The sequence below is a fragment of the Nothobranchius furzeri genome, chromosome 12 (genome assembly GCF_043380555.1).
Source record: "Nothobranchius furzeri strain GRZ-AD chromosome 12, NfurGRZ-RIMD1, whole genome shotgun sequence".
NCBI classification, from domain to species: Eukaryota; Metazoa; Chordata; class Actinopteri; order Cyprinodontiformes; family Nothobranchiidae; genus Nothobranchius; species Nothobranchius furzeri.
Window position 1 is genome coordinate 27,974,166 of NC_091752.1, and position 16,721 is coordinate 27,990,886.

The 16,721-nt window shown below is 40.5% G+C and overlaps 2 protein-coding genes across 9 annotated transcripts in view; both read left to right on the forward strand.

Annotated features, from left to right (window-relative positions):
* The window catches only part of thumpd2 (THUMP domain containing 2), a 9,089-nt gene extending 5,501 nt beyond the window's left edge, over positions 1-3,588 (forward strand). The window contains exons 9-11 of the mRNA XM_015944704.3: positions 2,750-2,864; positions 3,013-3,133; positions 3,281-3,588. Of these exons, the coding sequence (XP_015800190.3) occupies positions 2,750-2,864; positions 3,013-3,133; positions 3,281-3,512 (468 nt within the window). The 3' untranslated portion in view covers positions 3,513-3,588. The remainder of the gene's footprint in view (positions 1-2,749; positions 2,865-3,012; positions 3,134-3,280) is intronic.
* A 593-nt stretch (positions 3,589-4,181) lies between these two features.
* Positions 4,182-16,721, forward strand: part of LOC107375798 (mitogen-activated protein kinase kinase kinase kinase 3) — a 56,782-nt gene continuing 44,242 nt past the window's right edge. For 7 of the 8 annotated variants that reach the window (XM_054750258.2, XM_054750259.2, XM_054750263.2 and 4 more), the window contains exon 1: positions 4,182-4,411. In XM_054750258.2, the coding sequence (XP_054606233.2) occupies positions 4,316-4,411 (96 nt within the window). In that variant the 5' untranslated portion in view covers positions 4,182-4,315. Of the gene's footprint in view, positions 4,412-4,508; positions 4,570-16,721 lie in introns of those variants that run through there. The other variant, XM_070541977.1, reaches the window with a different exon arrangement.

A 16,721-nucleotide genomic window follows, 5' to 3' on the forward strand; every position in this document is an offset into this window, starting at 1 on the left:
AGGAGTGCTGGGGGACAGAGCGCGCAACCCCCCCGACGGCTAAAGCCGCCAGGCTTAACTCATTTTCTGGGGGAAACCCTGCAGACCCTTCTGAGCTTTTTTCCCCGAATTTGGCTTGCAAGGCATTAATTCCTCCCAGAAACCACTGCAAAAGTATTCATTAAACAAGTGTTCTACACCTTTGATACAGTATTCTAGCCTCACACAATGAAGCAAATGAGTCATTTCACAAAACATTCCCCCTTTTCAGGAATAATGTATGATTTTTTTTTAGAAATCTGTGAAAGGGATAGTCTGTTTTACCCTGGACTCTAGTGATCCCCAACTCCTTTCCTCGAGGTGCGGCATCCTGCATATTTTAGTTGTTTCCCAAATTCAACACACTTGATTCGCCTGTTCAGCAGCTCATCAGCCTCTGCAGAAACCTGCTGATTAAAGTCGGGTTTGTTGATGCAGGGAAACCCGTAAAACGGGTTGGATACCGGCCCACAGCAAGAGGAGTTGGGGATGTTTATGTTGTTTATGTTTATGTATCACTGCTGTACTGGGATATAATGTAGGCAAAGCGTCCATTTTTTTTTTTGCCAACTTTATTTTGTCCTACTTTTCATAGGTTACGGATGTTAAGTCAACTCTCTCATCATCTGTTAAAATGTGTATTGTTTAATTGAAATCTTAATTTTGAAATTTTAGTTTTCACTAGTTTCCATTTACAGACCTGCTCCACACATCTGGACCAAATAGTGCAGTTTTATTATATTTCACATATCTTCCACCCAGATAAGGCACACATACATTTAGCCTATAACCTCAATGCTTGGGAACATATATGAATTTGACATCCAACAGTGTGATAAATGCAACAAGATTTATTGCAAGTTGATTTTTTACATGCAACGTACCAGTTTCAGTTTCTCCTATAAAGAAAACTGAAACTGGTATGTTGCAAATAAAAGGTCAGAATGGTTATCATTGCAGTAAGTTCACATTGGCCGTGTTCGAGTTGAGCTGCGCCTCGCCTGGAAAACAGACGAGAGCAGACGGAAGCAGCAGGGGGAGTGGCTGAAAGCTGGCATTTAAGTCGGACACAATTTCCTGCATGTGTAGCTCACGGGTGACGATGGATGAAGATATCGCGTTAGAGTTCATACTTGTTTAATTTTCAATCGTAATTCTGGTGCCTGTTAGCAGCTGAAACACATCCTCACGTGCTTGTGGATATCATATATTGTATATGAAGATATGATTGTAATAATAAGTAAAGGTTATCAGCTGTAGGTTCAGTGTGCTCATAGGAAACGTGACAAAAGAACACAAAACACATTCCTCTTTATGGCCTAAATAGTTGTCATCATCAACGTTACATGATTTACAGAACACATGTGACCAACTAACATTTCATGTTCTACCACCAGATGTTTGGATCAAAATATGAACCAATCAGATCTTAGATCAGGTGAGAGCCAGGCGTTTCCCGTCATCCTCTAGGTTTTGCAGCCGGTGGAGAGCAACTGCAGCGCCTTGCTCCAAAATCTGCGGCTGCCTTGATCTCACGAGGTTATCATTGCCTACGTATGCATGACGTCAGAGCAAGTCGGCGTCAAGTCGGACACATATCTAACCGGCATGCACTGCTCGCCGATCACCGTGATCTAATCTGCGCAGAACTGGCTTATCTCGAACACAGCCAATTTCTTGGAGGACGGTCTGCACTTAGCCAGGGAAAACGGTTTGTTGTTCAATAAAACAGTCAATTGTAGGAGTCGAGAGCCCTCTTAGCCAGTCAGAGGCGAGAAAGGTGGGACCTTCCTAGAACATCCTACATTTTGAAAATTTGTATCCAGTAGCGATGGGAATTCCAGCTCTTTTTAGAGAGCCGGTTCTTTTGGCTCAGCTCACCAAAAAGAGCCGGCTCTTTCGGCTCCCAAGTGGCTCCTCAGATTTTCTGTTGCATAGAGTACATTTATAACCAAAATAATTCAAAACTATATGTAAAATGATTTACTAATGTAAAAAATATGCAATATATCAAATATTTATTATTTCTTTGGATTTAATAACTGAACACTTTAAGAAATCTCCACTTTCCGACTGCTGGCGCTCATTTTCCCACAGTCTTCGTCGCACTCTCTCTCGCTCGCCTTTTTCCTCCTCCTCCTTCCCTCCCGTCTCCCTCCACCCGCATGCGCTCTGCTGTGTGTCTGCGTCTGGTCCTCCCTCTTCCCCACCCCCTACTGCTCCGTGTGTGGACAATCTGGACATGCAGTTACACATGTTGACCAATCACCTGTAGCATTCACCAAAGCAAGAGGGGAGGGGGGAGAGGAGGGGACAGCTCCCAATAATGAGCCGGCTCCCGTCGTTCACTTAAAAGAGCCGGCTCTTAGAGCCGGTTTGTTCGCGACCGACACATCACTAGCATCCAGTACAGGCTTGTGCTTTTTGAATTCAGCGCCACCCAGCATTAGCCGGTTAATAGACTGATACAGAGTTAGCGACATTTCTTATGGACAAATATTATGTATCATACATGTGAATAAACAGTTATACATGAGAATATTAATAGTAAAACTGTGTTCTAGCTCAGGTGGTCAGCTAGAGGTCCACATTCACGATCGAGGCTAGGGGCTTTAGGTGCAATAAAATGTTTCTGCCTCTATATGATGCCCTTTGACGAGAAAAACTCTGCTTTAATATGTGTTTAAGTTGTGTTATAATGTAATTAATCGCCCTGTCACTCGGCCCTCAGGCTGCCTGTTTTCTGGGTGTGGACATTGATGATGGACAACTGCAGAAGGCCAACGAGAACAAGACATTTGCAGAGCTGGGGAGCAGAGTGCATCTGCTAAAAGCCTCCTCTATGGGTAGGAAGAAATTGAAACTAATATTTTATCCTGAAAACCTCTTATGACGTTTTTATCTACGAAGACCTACAGTGTTTGAGTTTTGGGGTGCTATTTCTTTGTCAGGTATAACATTTCTTTCTATGTTTGTCCTTGTGTGTGTGAACAGGGTTGCCTCTGCCCAGCTGCAGCATTGATGCTGTAATCTGTGACCTTCCTTTAGGCAGAAAATTTGACACCAAAATAAACATGGCCGTCAAGCTTCCACTCATCCTCAGTGAGATGGAGAGGTATCAGTGCACGAATAGAGACTTTTTATTCTTTACTTTTTTGCTTCTATAGATTGGAAATAATTAACATACATGTTACTTCTCTGGGAAGCATTCGGTGTTAAGAAATAAAAATTAAATTGATTTTACACACGTTTGTTGATTCAGAATCCTCTGCGTTGGTGGCACACTGGTTGTTCTCCTGAGTCCTCAGCTGTCTTCTCTTATGAAAAAACTCCTGGCACAAAAACACACCGGCCCAACATCCGACCAAAAAGCAACGCCTCCAGCTGGGATGCAGGAAAGTGAGTTTCATTTGTCATCTTTGAGGCACCAAATGAGTCTCAGAGTCAGCTTGGGAGCAATAGATGGACTTATCCATAAATATGTCAAAACATAAACATATTGTACAATTAAAGTTTGGTCATTGTAACAGCTGTATGAGTTTTGAAAATAATAAAACAGCTTCTTCTTCATCTGTTGCCTCTTATCGATCCATCATTATGTAAGAATTGTGTCAGCTGTGATATTTGACTGATGAACACAGCTGTAAGCTTAACCATCCCTAAGATGCTTTTGTGTGTGTGTGACCTGTTACCTGTCAAGTAAGCATATTTTTAAAAGTAGCTAAACAGTGATTAAAGAAAGCCACTAGATATCTGGAGGTTTTTGGGTGGTGGGATATTCGTTTTCCTTATTGGAGGTTTGATCTTAGATTTGTTTAGCCATCTGCCACTCTTTAGCCCTGCTTAGCCTAGTTTCACATTGAGGAACCAGACAACACATGCAATTTAGTGTTTTCATTCATTTTCTTCTAAACGCAGTACCAAGCTGCCTATTGTTGTATGCAGTTGTATTATCACTGATTACATCAGAAAAACCAACATATGAATGGATTACATCAGAGAAAGATGTCCCTAGACAGAACTCCTCATAATTAATATTATTAATTGTCAGTATTTATATTTTTATTATATTTTAATGTAAACTTCATTCAAATTTGCGTGTACATTATTGAAGGCCTCATCCCTAACAAAACATTGAAGGTTGCGTGAAATCCGCCACGCATGCGCAGTGTGCTGTGGAAGCCATGTTGGAGTTACGGTGGATTCGGGCTGGGAATTTTTGACGCTGTACGTTTTTCTTAAAATATCAACTTTACATACTTCATAAGGGTTCGTCAGCCGCGCAAAGTTGGAAAAGATGAACTCCAGTGTCGACCTGTCGCGGCGGAATCCGCAGGAAGATTTCGAGCTGATTCAGCGGATAGGAAGCGGCACATACGGAGATGTGTACAAGGTAAAAACTGCAGGGAGGGAAGCTCGCACCGAGTTCCATTTTCGGACACAGCGTCCACAGACGTCATTTATAGTTTTCCCTTTTGCTTGGGTTTTTCAAGCAGCGGTAACAGGAAAAAGTAACGTAGCGGACAGACAAGTGTGTATTCTCATGTAACGGTAGGAGCCTGTTTCCGTTCAGATTTTAACAGGTGTTGTATTCTTCTGACAGCTTTTCATTTGTATATTTCCATTGTCGGACACATGGCCAAAACGGCACATTGTGTATTTATTTCTTAGTTTTTATTCTTGTCAACCCGCTATTTGCTGGTATTAAAAACTTTGATGTTTACATTTTGGGGAATCGTGTTAACGATCAAGACAGTGCCGGGGGCTCTGAAAGAGTCCTCAATGGTCACAGTTAACGGTGAATGTTTACTGCCTGTTGTGACGTATGTTAGCTAGCTGTCCGAAAACGGACGCATGTGAAGTGTTAGCTTTAAGCAGCTAATCGGACTCTTTGACTTTTCGTGGGAACATTATGAAGAAACGTCAACAGACAATGATTCAGTACGTGTACGGAAACATAGACATGAATATTAACGATCTATATTATTACAAAAATACAAAATTATAAAGGGTTTGCTGATTGTTCGTTACAAACGTCTCGTCTTAGCCCTCACGGGGATTAACAGATGCTTGACTGGAGAAACTCTTTACTGAAGACTGAGGAAGCTACAGGAAAAATCTCATCAATCCCATCACTCTATTTAACACTGATACGAAGTATTAAGAAGCTTGTGTGCCCGTTTCTGAACGACGAGTTCGATATGAAACGCCAGAGGAGCTGTTAGGTTCTGGTGCTTCCCGTTCCCAGGGCCCTGCTTTGGGAACAGTTTGGGATCCGTACTGAAAGGCAGCTTCGTAGCAGCAGCCCAACAACAACAGCCACATCTCCTTGGGTTAATTACATTTCACACAAAACAAGTTAACAGCCACAAATGTCCAGAACAATATAAACACGCCAAGGCTGTCATAGTTTTGACCAAGTTTACATGATAACACCCCTAAGCAAGGCTGTCATGGTGGAGGAGGTTGCTGTTTATTCAGAGCTCACTTAAATTCACTGTATTCACACCACACCATAAATACTGATAAAAGTTATGATTGATGCAAACTAAAATAAAAAATGTAAAGGTTATTAAGGAATCAGATCTGTAAAATCTATGCATCATATATCACAGGGCTATTCAGTTCCGGGCCTCAAGGGTCGGTATCCAACACGTTTTCGTGGTTTCTCTAGTCCAGTACACTAGATTCAGTTGTTAAATCACCTGTGCATCAGCTATTCAGGCTATGCAGAAGCCTGTTAATCACCTACTAAGTGAAATCAAGTGTGTTGAAGCAGGGTTGGGCATCTTATGTTTTAAAGGTTATTGGTTATAGTTACAAATTACTTTTTCTAAAAAGTAATTGAGTTAGTCACTCAGTTACCACATTGCAAAAGTAATTGGTTTCCTAGCAAAGTAACTGTGACATTAATTTAATGTTCTATAACACAGTTACAGTCTATATCTATGACATAGATTATTTACCTGAATGACACATAAAGGACATTTCAGATATCTGACATGTTCATTCAGTAAGAATGTTCTAATGCATCTCTGGAATGTTAATTTCTACTAGGAACAATAGAATTATAGATATCTGAATACATATCCAGTCTGCCTAATAAATGTTAAAAAGGCCACCTTAGGTTTTTAGGGATTCTGAGATATCTCAAACTTAATTTCTACTAGTAACAACATAGCTGTTGGTGTCTTCAATTGCAATTTTGACTGATAAGAAGGATTAGTACTTGGATAAATTTAATTATTGCTATATAAAATAGGAAATCACAGAGAGGGCCGATTGTGGATTAAATGTTAAAACAGTTTGCCACAGCAGCTTGCCATAGATTTGTATACCTGTACTACTTGTACTCATCTCCTCACCTTTCTGAAGTGCTGTTTATTTTTCTTTCGTCATCTTTTACAGATTTGTCTCCACCAATATTAACAGATCCATCCTGTAAATGTAATAAATGTCCCAGGCATTTTGCGCGCTCCAACCCCCTCCCTGCTTTTTAGCGATAGGAGAGACGGTTGTGTGCGGCGCTGTGCACAAACTCCTCTCTGATCTGCAAACAAACACCCTGATGTGTTTGGCGCTGTGTGTTCACTTATGCCGTTTGTAACAGCGGCTCGGGATGTATAGCAGGTGCCGGTGTTGTAGCAGTGTAGGTATCCCTGATAGAATTTGTTTCCCCTGTGTCATGTCGATTTGAATTCACCCCTAGAGATCAGCTTCTGCGCACCCTGCTGCAAGTTGGAACCATACGTCGCATATATGACGTCACCACAGAATCTCCTCTCCCCAAGCTTGGCTGCTACATACCAAATAGCCAGATTTATGGTGGTACTTTCCTCCTGAAGGAAGGATTTGAAGTTTGCTGAATTTCCAGCCATGTTCCCTCTGTTTTTCTCCGTGTCTGCTTTGATGACGTCACTTTGGTAATGCACATTTGTAGTCCTGGACGTATTTTCACACACAACCTAAAATAATGCTTTTACCCCCATTCGAAAATAAGTGCTTTCTTCGTATCAAAATGCGTCTTTAAAATTCACAAACATCATATGTGAAATCCATGCCACATAACAAGTGGAATTAGAAAATAGGGTTTTTAGCCTCATAAACTTGCTTTAATTTTTTTCGTTCTTCCATCGTCCGGAAGTAGATGGGTGTGACTTAGGCTCCCTGTAGCCCTGGTATATCAGTTTACCAGTCAGATTATGCAGGTAAAAAACTAGAGGTGCTGAAAAAAATTGATTCAAGTCTGAATCGGGATTCTTATTTATAAAGATTCAGAATCGATTCACAAAGGTTCAGAATCGATCCCAAGAACTCAAAAGTTTGGCATGTTTTTAATCTTTGTTAGGAGAGTTAGTACTCCGTTTACTTTTGTGGTCCCATAAATTGAGATGATTTATTTTTGAATCTGCTGATAAGAGGGCCCTTGAATGTAATTTTTTCCATACTCATTAATTTGAGATATTCTCATATTTATTTTCTAAGTTGATAAGTGAGGGCTCAGGATTACTCATGTATTTATTTTAAGTTATTGATAAATGAGAGAACGCATTTTCCTTTGTAAGACATCCAAGGCACTTTTTTTAAACAGGTTGAGGACTCAAATGTTAAACATGTTTCCACGCATACTTGAAAAGTATTTGACCGTATTAATTTCAAAGCTACTGTTGGGTAACTAAAGATTTGTTATAATTTACAAGTTAAGCAAAAATAAATGCTGCCTTTTGGTCAAAAGATTGCTTCTGTTTACAGTTTTAGAATCACTTTATTTTACATTGTAAATTTGCATTTTTGGAGCATGACCAGTTTACAGTCAAATAAAAATGTCCCATAGCTTTAACTAACCTGTACAACAAAGTAGTTAATCCTAGAACTGACACTCTTTGTTAACATTGATTGTGAGTTGATTTAAATCGAGAATCGATTCTGAATCAAATCGACACCTAGAGAATCAGAATCAAATCAAATTTTGAGTTGCTCTAAGATTCACGTCCCGTTTTAGATTCACTATTCAGGCCATGTACACACACGGGCTTTTGTTGAACCAAATTTCAAAGAATAGTTTAAAAAAACGCCAAAGACAGAATACTTTTTGGTGCCATTTAGCTTCACTTTTGTGTGGATGACAGGCCAAACCGTAGATTTGTTAGATACCTAGCTACGTGTCTTAGTGGAATTCCCTTTGACATCCAGGTTAGGAAGAAGAAATCTGTATTCTTGGTCTAGATTATGTTTGGTAAACCTCGAGGATCTTTTGTTGTTGAAGAAATTCAGTTGTCTTGATTTCATTGCTGCTATCGATTTCAAGTGTTCAGTCTCAGGCATGTGGTCACAGTGTGTCATTTCAAGTGTGTTTTTGCATACGGCCTCCCCCGTGCTGCAGCTCATCGTGTTTGTTTCTAATTAAAGTTCAGTATCTTGCCTTGTTTGAGTCTGATAGCTCTGACAGAATCTGGTGAGCAGGCCGACAGCAGCCAAGGGCCAAGTTACCATCCACAAACAGTACACAGATGATTAATGTAGACTAAAATACTTTAACAAACCGAGAAAATCATTAATCTCTTAGAAAAATAGAGAAAGAGTTGTAAAACAGCCGTTTTCCCTTTATTCCTGATAGCAGATGTGTCCATAGATGAGACTTGTGTGTTGTAATGGTGGTGTACGGGTTAGTTCACAATAATAAGAGGTTTGATGAAGGTCATTGCTCAAACCTGAAACCATTGGATTAAAGGATGTGTTTCTAAGCATCAGGGCATTTGGTAAGCCTCATGGATGCCTATATTTGGTTCTACCACTGTGTGAAAAAGTGCGGCTTGGATAGGAATGTTTGAGCAGGAAACAAAGCATGAACTCTGCTAGCTTGTTTTCTCCACTGTTTGTAGTCCTGCCTCTCTGTCTGCAATGTCTGTAATTGTAACTGGGGGGGGGGGGGGGGTTGTCTGGCTAATATGGGGGACAAGCCCTTTGACCACCATATCACAGATTTGATCCTCCAAAGAATTTGCCGCAGGGGGAGTCAGTTGGGTCTAATTTGTTTCTTTGAACCTTAAACCGTGGTGCCAGATTTTGTGAAGCTGCCAGGGACTTGTAAGAATATAAAAAGTGATATTTGAGAAAAATCAGGTCATATTTTTTTCACTTTTCAGGCTTTAAACGTGTTGTTGACTGAAAAACAATTTTTAGTATGTTTTTTCTGATTTAAAATGGGTCGCTCTGAGTTTTTCATGCAGGCTGAACACAGGCTGAACATGACTATTTAGTCTCCTACACCTTTCTCCTGCATTAGCTTCCGATAGAAAACAGACAGTGAAACTCTGGGGTTTGAAAATCCTCAGATGAATTAACATTCATGGAATCACCCATCTTGACTCATGACGGGGAAGGCTGTTGTTGGTTTAATATACGGGTATCAGCAGAGGACTTCTTGGCTAGTTTAAGCCAACGGTTAGCATTAGCATCACCACCACACAGCGTATGCTTCTCCAGGCTGGTGTTATTTATGGAGATAAAACATCAACGTTGCAAGTTAGTGGTAGAGCTACATTGCAGTTATCCAATCTGGGGCGAGATGTGCAAATATCAGGAAATAATACTCCAAAAACGAGCCATCTGAAGCTAGATGTGGGCAACTTTTAGGTTCGAGAAAAGGTGCATCAGTACATTTTTCCCTTCCAAGAACAACTTACAAGGCATTCATTAATAGCCTAGCCTGCCAGAATCACCCTCTGCCTCAGAGTATCCAGACTCGTCCTCTGTGTAGAATAAACAGAGAACACCATGAGGGCAAGGACTAGCCAGCTCAAAAATAACCAATCAGAAAAAAATTGCGGAAATGACTATATTGGGCGGCGCTGTAGTGTTTTAGCTGTAGTCAAAGATGGCGTCTGGCAATGGCATTTCTTTAGAAGACAGGCTTTTAGCGCTTCTTGTTGTGGGTGGGGTTATCTGAATGGGAGCGTTACCAGGCCCTTTGCTTCCCATAAGGACGCCCTGGCATGGCTGGCCAGCCTAATTCACTCCTTGAGACTACTGCAAATGTATTGATTAAACAAGTGTTCCTCTCCTTTAAAATTCCCTTTAAGATTAAAGTTGTGTTTAGTTTTACACGTTCCTCTACAAATTCCTGATTCATGGTGCTGTTGAGCTGCGTGCAACATGTTTATGTTTACCTACTTGACAGGAGTGCAGTGCTTTAAATCAAAGATAAGAAGGGAATGCCAGACTTTGATGAGGCTGGCACTTTCCCACTGCTGTTTAAGCTTCGGTACGTATATATTTGTCACTATGTGTGGTTGAAGCAGGAAAGCCGCTTCGCTCTCATTATGCCTTCCTACGTTATCATTCAAACTGCCAAAAAACAGCTTGAATAAAAGCAAGTATCAGCTTGATGCACCGCTCTGAAGTCATAAGGTGCTGCAGAGGTATTGCTGCTACGTCTGTCATTACTTGTGCTGCAGAAGACCAGGACCAGAGTTTGAGGCGACTGGTTTAGGTTGATCACACCAGTCATCTGAGCCTGTCACTTCATATAATTCAATTTAATCTTCATGTCTCTTGCTGTCTTTAAGACTCATGACCTCATTTCAGACTGAATATTGTAATAATTCTCCATCATTGGTTCTTGAAAGCATAATCTATGAATTAACCAATTGAAATCATAATAATTGGCTTTGTCTTTACTTTAAAAGTGCTGATGGTAACTGTGGCAAGGGTAATGTTTTCCTGCGGTCAGACCTTGCTGTGCATGTGGGTGGCACAGCTGGGCAGTCGCAGTCCAGGAATTCAGGCATCCTTATTTCCTCCATCTTTGTGTGTTAATCTCCCATTGTTTCACACCGAGGAAGACTGTTAACCGAGTATGTGGTGTAAAACACACACACACACACACACACACACACACACACACACACACACACACACACACACACACACACACACACACACACACACACACACACACACACACACACACACACACACACACACACACACACACACACACACACACAATCAGATGAGTGCATGAGGACATCCACAGATGGCTGCAGAGTCACAGATGAAGCTGCTGGACCACAACCATCCTGTTTTTGTCTCAGTTCCTCTTCTTGTTTGCTTTTGGAGATGGATACACACACACGCACGCACGCACGCACACACACACACCAGCCAGTGTAAAGAAAAGCTCTGTGTAAAAGTAAGGTTCTTTGACTCCTATTTGACTTAAATATAAATTCGTATGCATTAGCACGAGCTGATCTGCCATTATTTCACCAGTTTTTATTTACAACCTTCTGGGTACACAGTAATTTGCTGATACAAGCCTGTGGCAAGAGACAAAACCAGATATTCAAGTACTTGCATACAGGGTTGTGTTAAACGCAGCATGGTATTAGCTTAGTTTGTTCTGTTTCTAAATTTACTAAATTTAATGTGTTTTCTCTCAATAGTGTATCTTTGTTAACAAGCTGTCCAATTTGAATTGTTTGTCAATCATTTTCTTCAGACTGTCAAAATCAGCATGTCAGACAAATAACTCCTACTATGTCAATGGTTGCCTCATGTGAATGCCGTGCACGGTATCTCAAGACAGGGCGTACCCAAAGTACTTTTAAAGCATGAAGGTGCAGTGTAGCACATAATCCAGGAGTGTTTACCCATTTTTTAAAATGCTGTATGGAATTAAATGATTGTGAAGATTATCAGTGGGGTTTTTACCATCCACGCCAGAGAAATTAGCTGCAGTGGCTCTTTTCTGCAGGGTGATTCAGCCCAAAACGAATAGTGGTATGACAGCTAAAGGAATCGGTATATCTTATTTACAGCACTGTGTTGCTTTTCTAATAAAGCCACCTTGTTACCCTGATTCTGCTTATTTAACAACTTTTAATTGCCGTATTTTTTTTTGTTTTTGAGCTAAAGTGTTACTCTTCTTTGTTTCAAGTTTAATACAATCCTGCATCTTGTTTTTGTGGTCTGCTGATTAAGCAGCTGTTATTTAGCAGATTGCTTTAAGGAAATAAATCTTTTTCTTAAAAGTTAAACATGTTTAGAGTCTGGTGTTGTCTGCTGCACAAAAACACACTTTAAGTAATTGTTGTTTTTATCCTGTGATAGGAAAGTTCAGATCTTTTAAAGTGGAGTTTAGTGGAGAGAGTGAGAATGATTAATATCTGCTGTAAATTGCTCTTTGGGATACATCAGTTTGGGGAAATGGAGACTAGTTTTGTTAGCACAGAGCCACCAATTAGTCACAGGTGGAGGTGGTGACACAATGTTTTTAAATAGTTCTAGTCACTAAAATTTAGTATCTTAACTTTTACATTCCCATTTTTTCTAATTAATGGCAGAATTTTGATATTCCCACCAGAACTGCTACAGTAGTTAGTTTTGATGTCGTACAAATAACTACATACCTCTGTGTGAAACTTTTTAAACTAATTTTTGCATGAACTACTAGGACAAGTATAAGCTTTAATATTTTAAAGCAACACTAGATTGGTGTCTTCACCCTCCTACTGGTTGAAAGTGGATTTCAACTTGAGGCCGACCGATATGTTTTTTTGTTTTGATTTAAGGCCAATGCCAATACCGATTTTTTAAAAAAAGATTGTTGTTGCCGATGGACGATATCTAAAGCCAATTATTAAGACGTTTTAGCAGCACATTGATTGTAAAAGACAACTGAACACTCACTGTGTGCAATATAAATTAAATAAGTCAATAAATCTTTTAATAGTTATTGAACTTCAAAAATAAAACTCAAATCATTTTAAAAAACATCGTCTGGTCCTTTCTTCAGTCTAGTAGTGGCAGCAGTTGGCCACACAGGTGCTTGATTTATTTATTTATTTTATCGGCTTTTAAAAATTGTTTTGACCGATGTAGAAAAAATTGAATAAATCAGCCTGATATATCGGTCTGCCTCTAATTTCAGCTGCAGTAAGCAACCCTGCAGCTGCCTACTTATGCTAGGGCTAACAACAAGCTGCTGCTAACATGAGCCAACTGATAAGTCATGGCGTAAAAAGATCCACATGTTGGACAAAAATGTTACTACTTAGAAGTCGAGTAGAAACAAAGCCAGGTCACTATCAGTATGTGGCTTTGTTGCCCCCTTCGGCTTCCTTAACTGCTGTAAGTCGCCCAATGTGTATTCAGGTTTTAGCTCTTTGCTTCGCTCCAAAGACATTACTCTCTTACTTTTACTTCCAGGCTCCGCCACGATGGCAAAAAAAGAGCAAATGACTTCTTGTTGCACTTTTTATTAACAGTTGGTGAACTGAAAAAGCTAACTGCTAGTCTTTATACGAGCTACCAGCACAGTAAGCAGCTATTGCTGTAAGGCAGGTAGAGCCCTTCCACTAGTGCAGGGTTGTTTGATTCTGGGCCTCGAGGGCCGGTATCCAGCACGTTTTGGTTTTAACTCTGCTTCAACACACTTGATTTCAATCAGCATCTGATTAACGGGCTTCTGCAGAGCCCGATGAGCTGCTACACAGGTGATTCAACCACTGAATTTAGTGTGAAACAACTAAAACGTGCTGGATACCGGCCCTCGAGGCCCAGAATTGAATAGTCCTGCATTAGTGTTTATGCCTGAACCACAAAACGTTTCAGTGTAGTTTCTGGTCAGCACAGGGTGACAGGGTGCTGTCCAGTGTGACGTTGCTCAAGTTTCTGGCTCAAGAACCACTGAAACTTGTTGGAAAGCAATTGCTTAAAGCAGCGGTACTCAATAGGCGGCCCCGACCTCGACCTTCAAGGTCATTTGGTTGAATGGCCCTCGCACCATTACATTTGAGTACCCCTGGCTTAAAGTTTTAAAAACTATAACTGATCTGCACAGTTAGAAGAAATCTTTGATTTTCTGAACCAGGCATTTCAGGAAGCTACTGTATTGCTAACTGTTTAAAATGTAATTGATCATAACTCTCTTTACAGAAATGCTCTTCAGAATATTTGAACTATCTCTTTAACATATTGTGACTACTAGTTACACGTAGGGGTGTCATGGTAATTGTTGTAGCAACCCCAGTAAAAATGTTGACAATAACAATAACCATCTTGTTTTTGAAAAAATATATCATCTCGGTGGATTACCGTGGCCGCGGTAACCCTTACCAGCCACCGTCGCATTTGCTGAAGTTGCCGCACACGAGCACTTTTCAGTTTACAAACTACCTTTCTTGAAGCTGAAATAATAACTGAAGGATGAGATGGCAGCACTCAGGACATTAATCAGCCCTCAAAGAAGACGGTCGTAAACACGGGCGTATTTTGGATTGGGTCTCAGGGAGCAGATATGAGCTGGTCTCTTATGAATTGAACATTGATTACTGCCTGATGACATTTTCCCAAATCTGGAAATCTCACTGGAAGGACACAAACTGAGGACAATATTTTCCTGATATAGAGGGTTTATTTTAGCCTGGCCTGCCAGACTCGCCCTCCGTTTAATTCAACACAGAGAACTTCCCATAAGGAAGCATGGGGCTTGCTGGCCAGGCTAGGTTCATTTAGTTGTCTGAAAATATCACACGTTTCTGGCGCTATATTTAGTAGCTGTCCAAGAAATTACTCAAGTAAGGGCAAACAAGTATTTGATTAGAAGGCCACTTGAGTACTGAGGATCATCTTATCACGTATTTTGAAAATTATGACAAAAAAAGTTATGGGCAAATTTTGGTATTTTAAAGACTAAAGAGGGGAACATGTAAACAAATAAACAACATAATTACAAAATAACAAATTTCAGGCTAAATTTTGACAAACTGAGGACAAAATTTTCTGATATAGTGAGTTTATTTATTTGTTTGAAAATGTAACATGTTTTTTAAAAAAAACCGATAATACAGAAAACTGATCATTTTGGTCACAATAACCATGAGGTTATATTTTCACACCGTGACAACCCTAGTAGTTACATGTTTATTTACATGCACGACCATTGAGAGTCATTGTGTTAGCGGTGTGTGAAGTATGTGCAACGTGACATCACAGGTCAGTATTATTCCACTGAGGTGGATTATATTAGTCGGCACTCACTGCTTGGTGAAAAGGTTAAACTTTGCATTTTGAAGTGGATCTGAGTGGTTTTAGATTACTCAGCTGCCTGTTTGCACATTTAGTCGTTTTTAGTTGAGTGAGCGGGGCTTTTGCTTAAAGACAGGTTCTGTTAATTTAACACACTTCACTGGGTTTAAATTGGGCCTCACCTGTCTCCCCCCCACCCCCCACCCCCCCCCCCACCCCCGGGACCATATGGTAATTATGGCCGACTGGAACCGATAGCATCAAAGCTCCCTGAGAAAACATCCAGTCCTGCACCTTTTACTAGACTGAAAAGCAAAGCAAGGTGTGTTACATTAATCATGCTTCTTTTAAACCTCTTATTTGTACCAATTCAGTATGTTTAGGTTTGAAACTAGACAACTGTAAATGCCTTAATTTGAGATCATTCAACAAATTGGAGTGTAAAAAATGTAGTGATGAGTCATTGGAAGTGTGCCTAAAGCAAAATGACTTATGCAGGTGGCATTATTTAATAAAATGAGCTTCGTGGTTTTCATCCTTACCTGGATTTAATGTGTTTTCGATTCTTTAGTGGAAATATTAGTTTATATTGGGGATGCATGTTTTCCAAAGTTTCTTTCACTGGTTATTGACGGCCTTGACGATTTATCTAAAAAGTGGTTAACTGTAAGCACGCCCAACCCACCATGTGCACAAACCTTTGCCCCCGCTCTGTAAACAATACAAACGCTTTTTTTCTTCTAGTCTTATTGTAATTATGACGCACAACCAAATTCCCACGCTCGTTACAACATTTATAAACAAAAAGTGGCATGAGATGAGAGCTGAAATGTCCATCAGAACCTGTTGCGCAACCCAGCCATCTGGCATCAAATACACAACGCTGGCCATGCTTAAAAAATAAAAACAATTTAGTTTCCTTACATTGAACTAAATAATTGCAATTAGCATCATGGGAGTCTGACCCATGGAAGTGCGACCTTGCAACGCACAAGCGCAGTGGAATGACGTGAACAGAAATTAACCAGGTAACGTCATTGTAACCGATTATGACCTTGATGGCAGTTAACTGGTTAACTATGTACAACATCCCAAGTTTATGTTGTTCAAATATTTGACAAAACCTTCTCATCGGCCTAGTGGTAGAGTGTCTGCTCTGGGACTGGGAGATTACGGTTCAAATCCCGGTCGGGTCACACCAAAGACTTTAAAAAATGGGACCCAGTGCCTCCTCGCTTGACACTCAGCTTTAAGGGATCGAATATGTGGGTTAAACCACCAAATTAGTCCCGAGCGCAGCCGCAGCTGCTGCTCACCGCTCCCCAGGGGATGGGTCAAATACAGAGATGAATTTCACCAGTCTGTGATGACCAATGAGACTTTAACTTTAAAACCTAATGTTCTGTTATTTTAAACATAAAGAAAGCATTGGAGACCTCAAACCCTTTAGAGGATTTATTAACCTATTGCTGAATGTGTAAAATTCACTTTCAGCGAGCCCGTTGGAGAGCTGTTTCGCAGAGGCGTAATGGCGTTGCGCGTCTTGGGACCGACGCAGACAGAGAAGGATAAATTGGGCTTTACAGCCTGATGAGGTCACCCAAACTAAATTTATGGGGGTAGAATCACCTGACTGACCAACAGTTATCAGTGGGTTTTTTTGTCCGTAG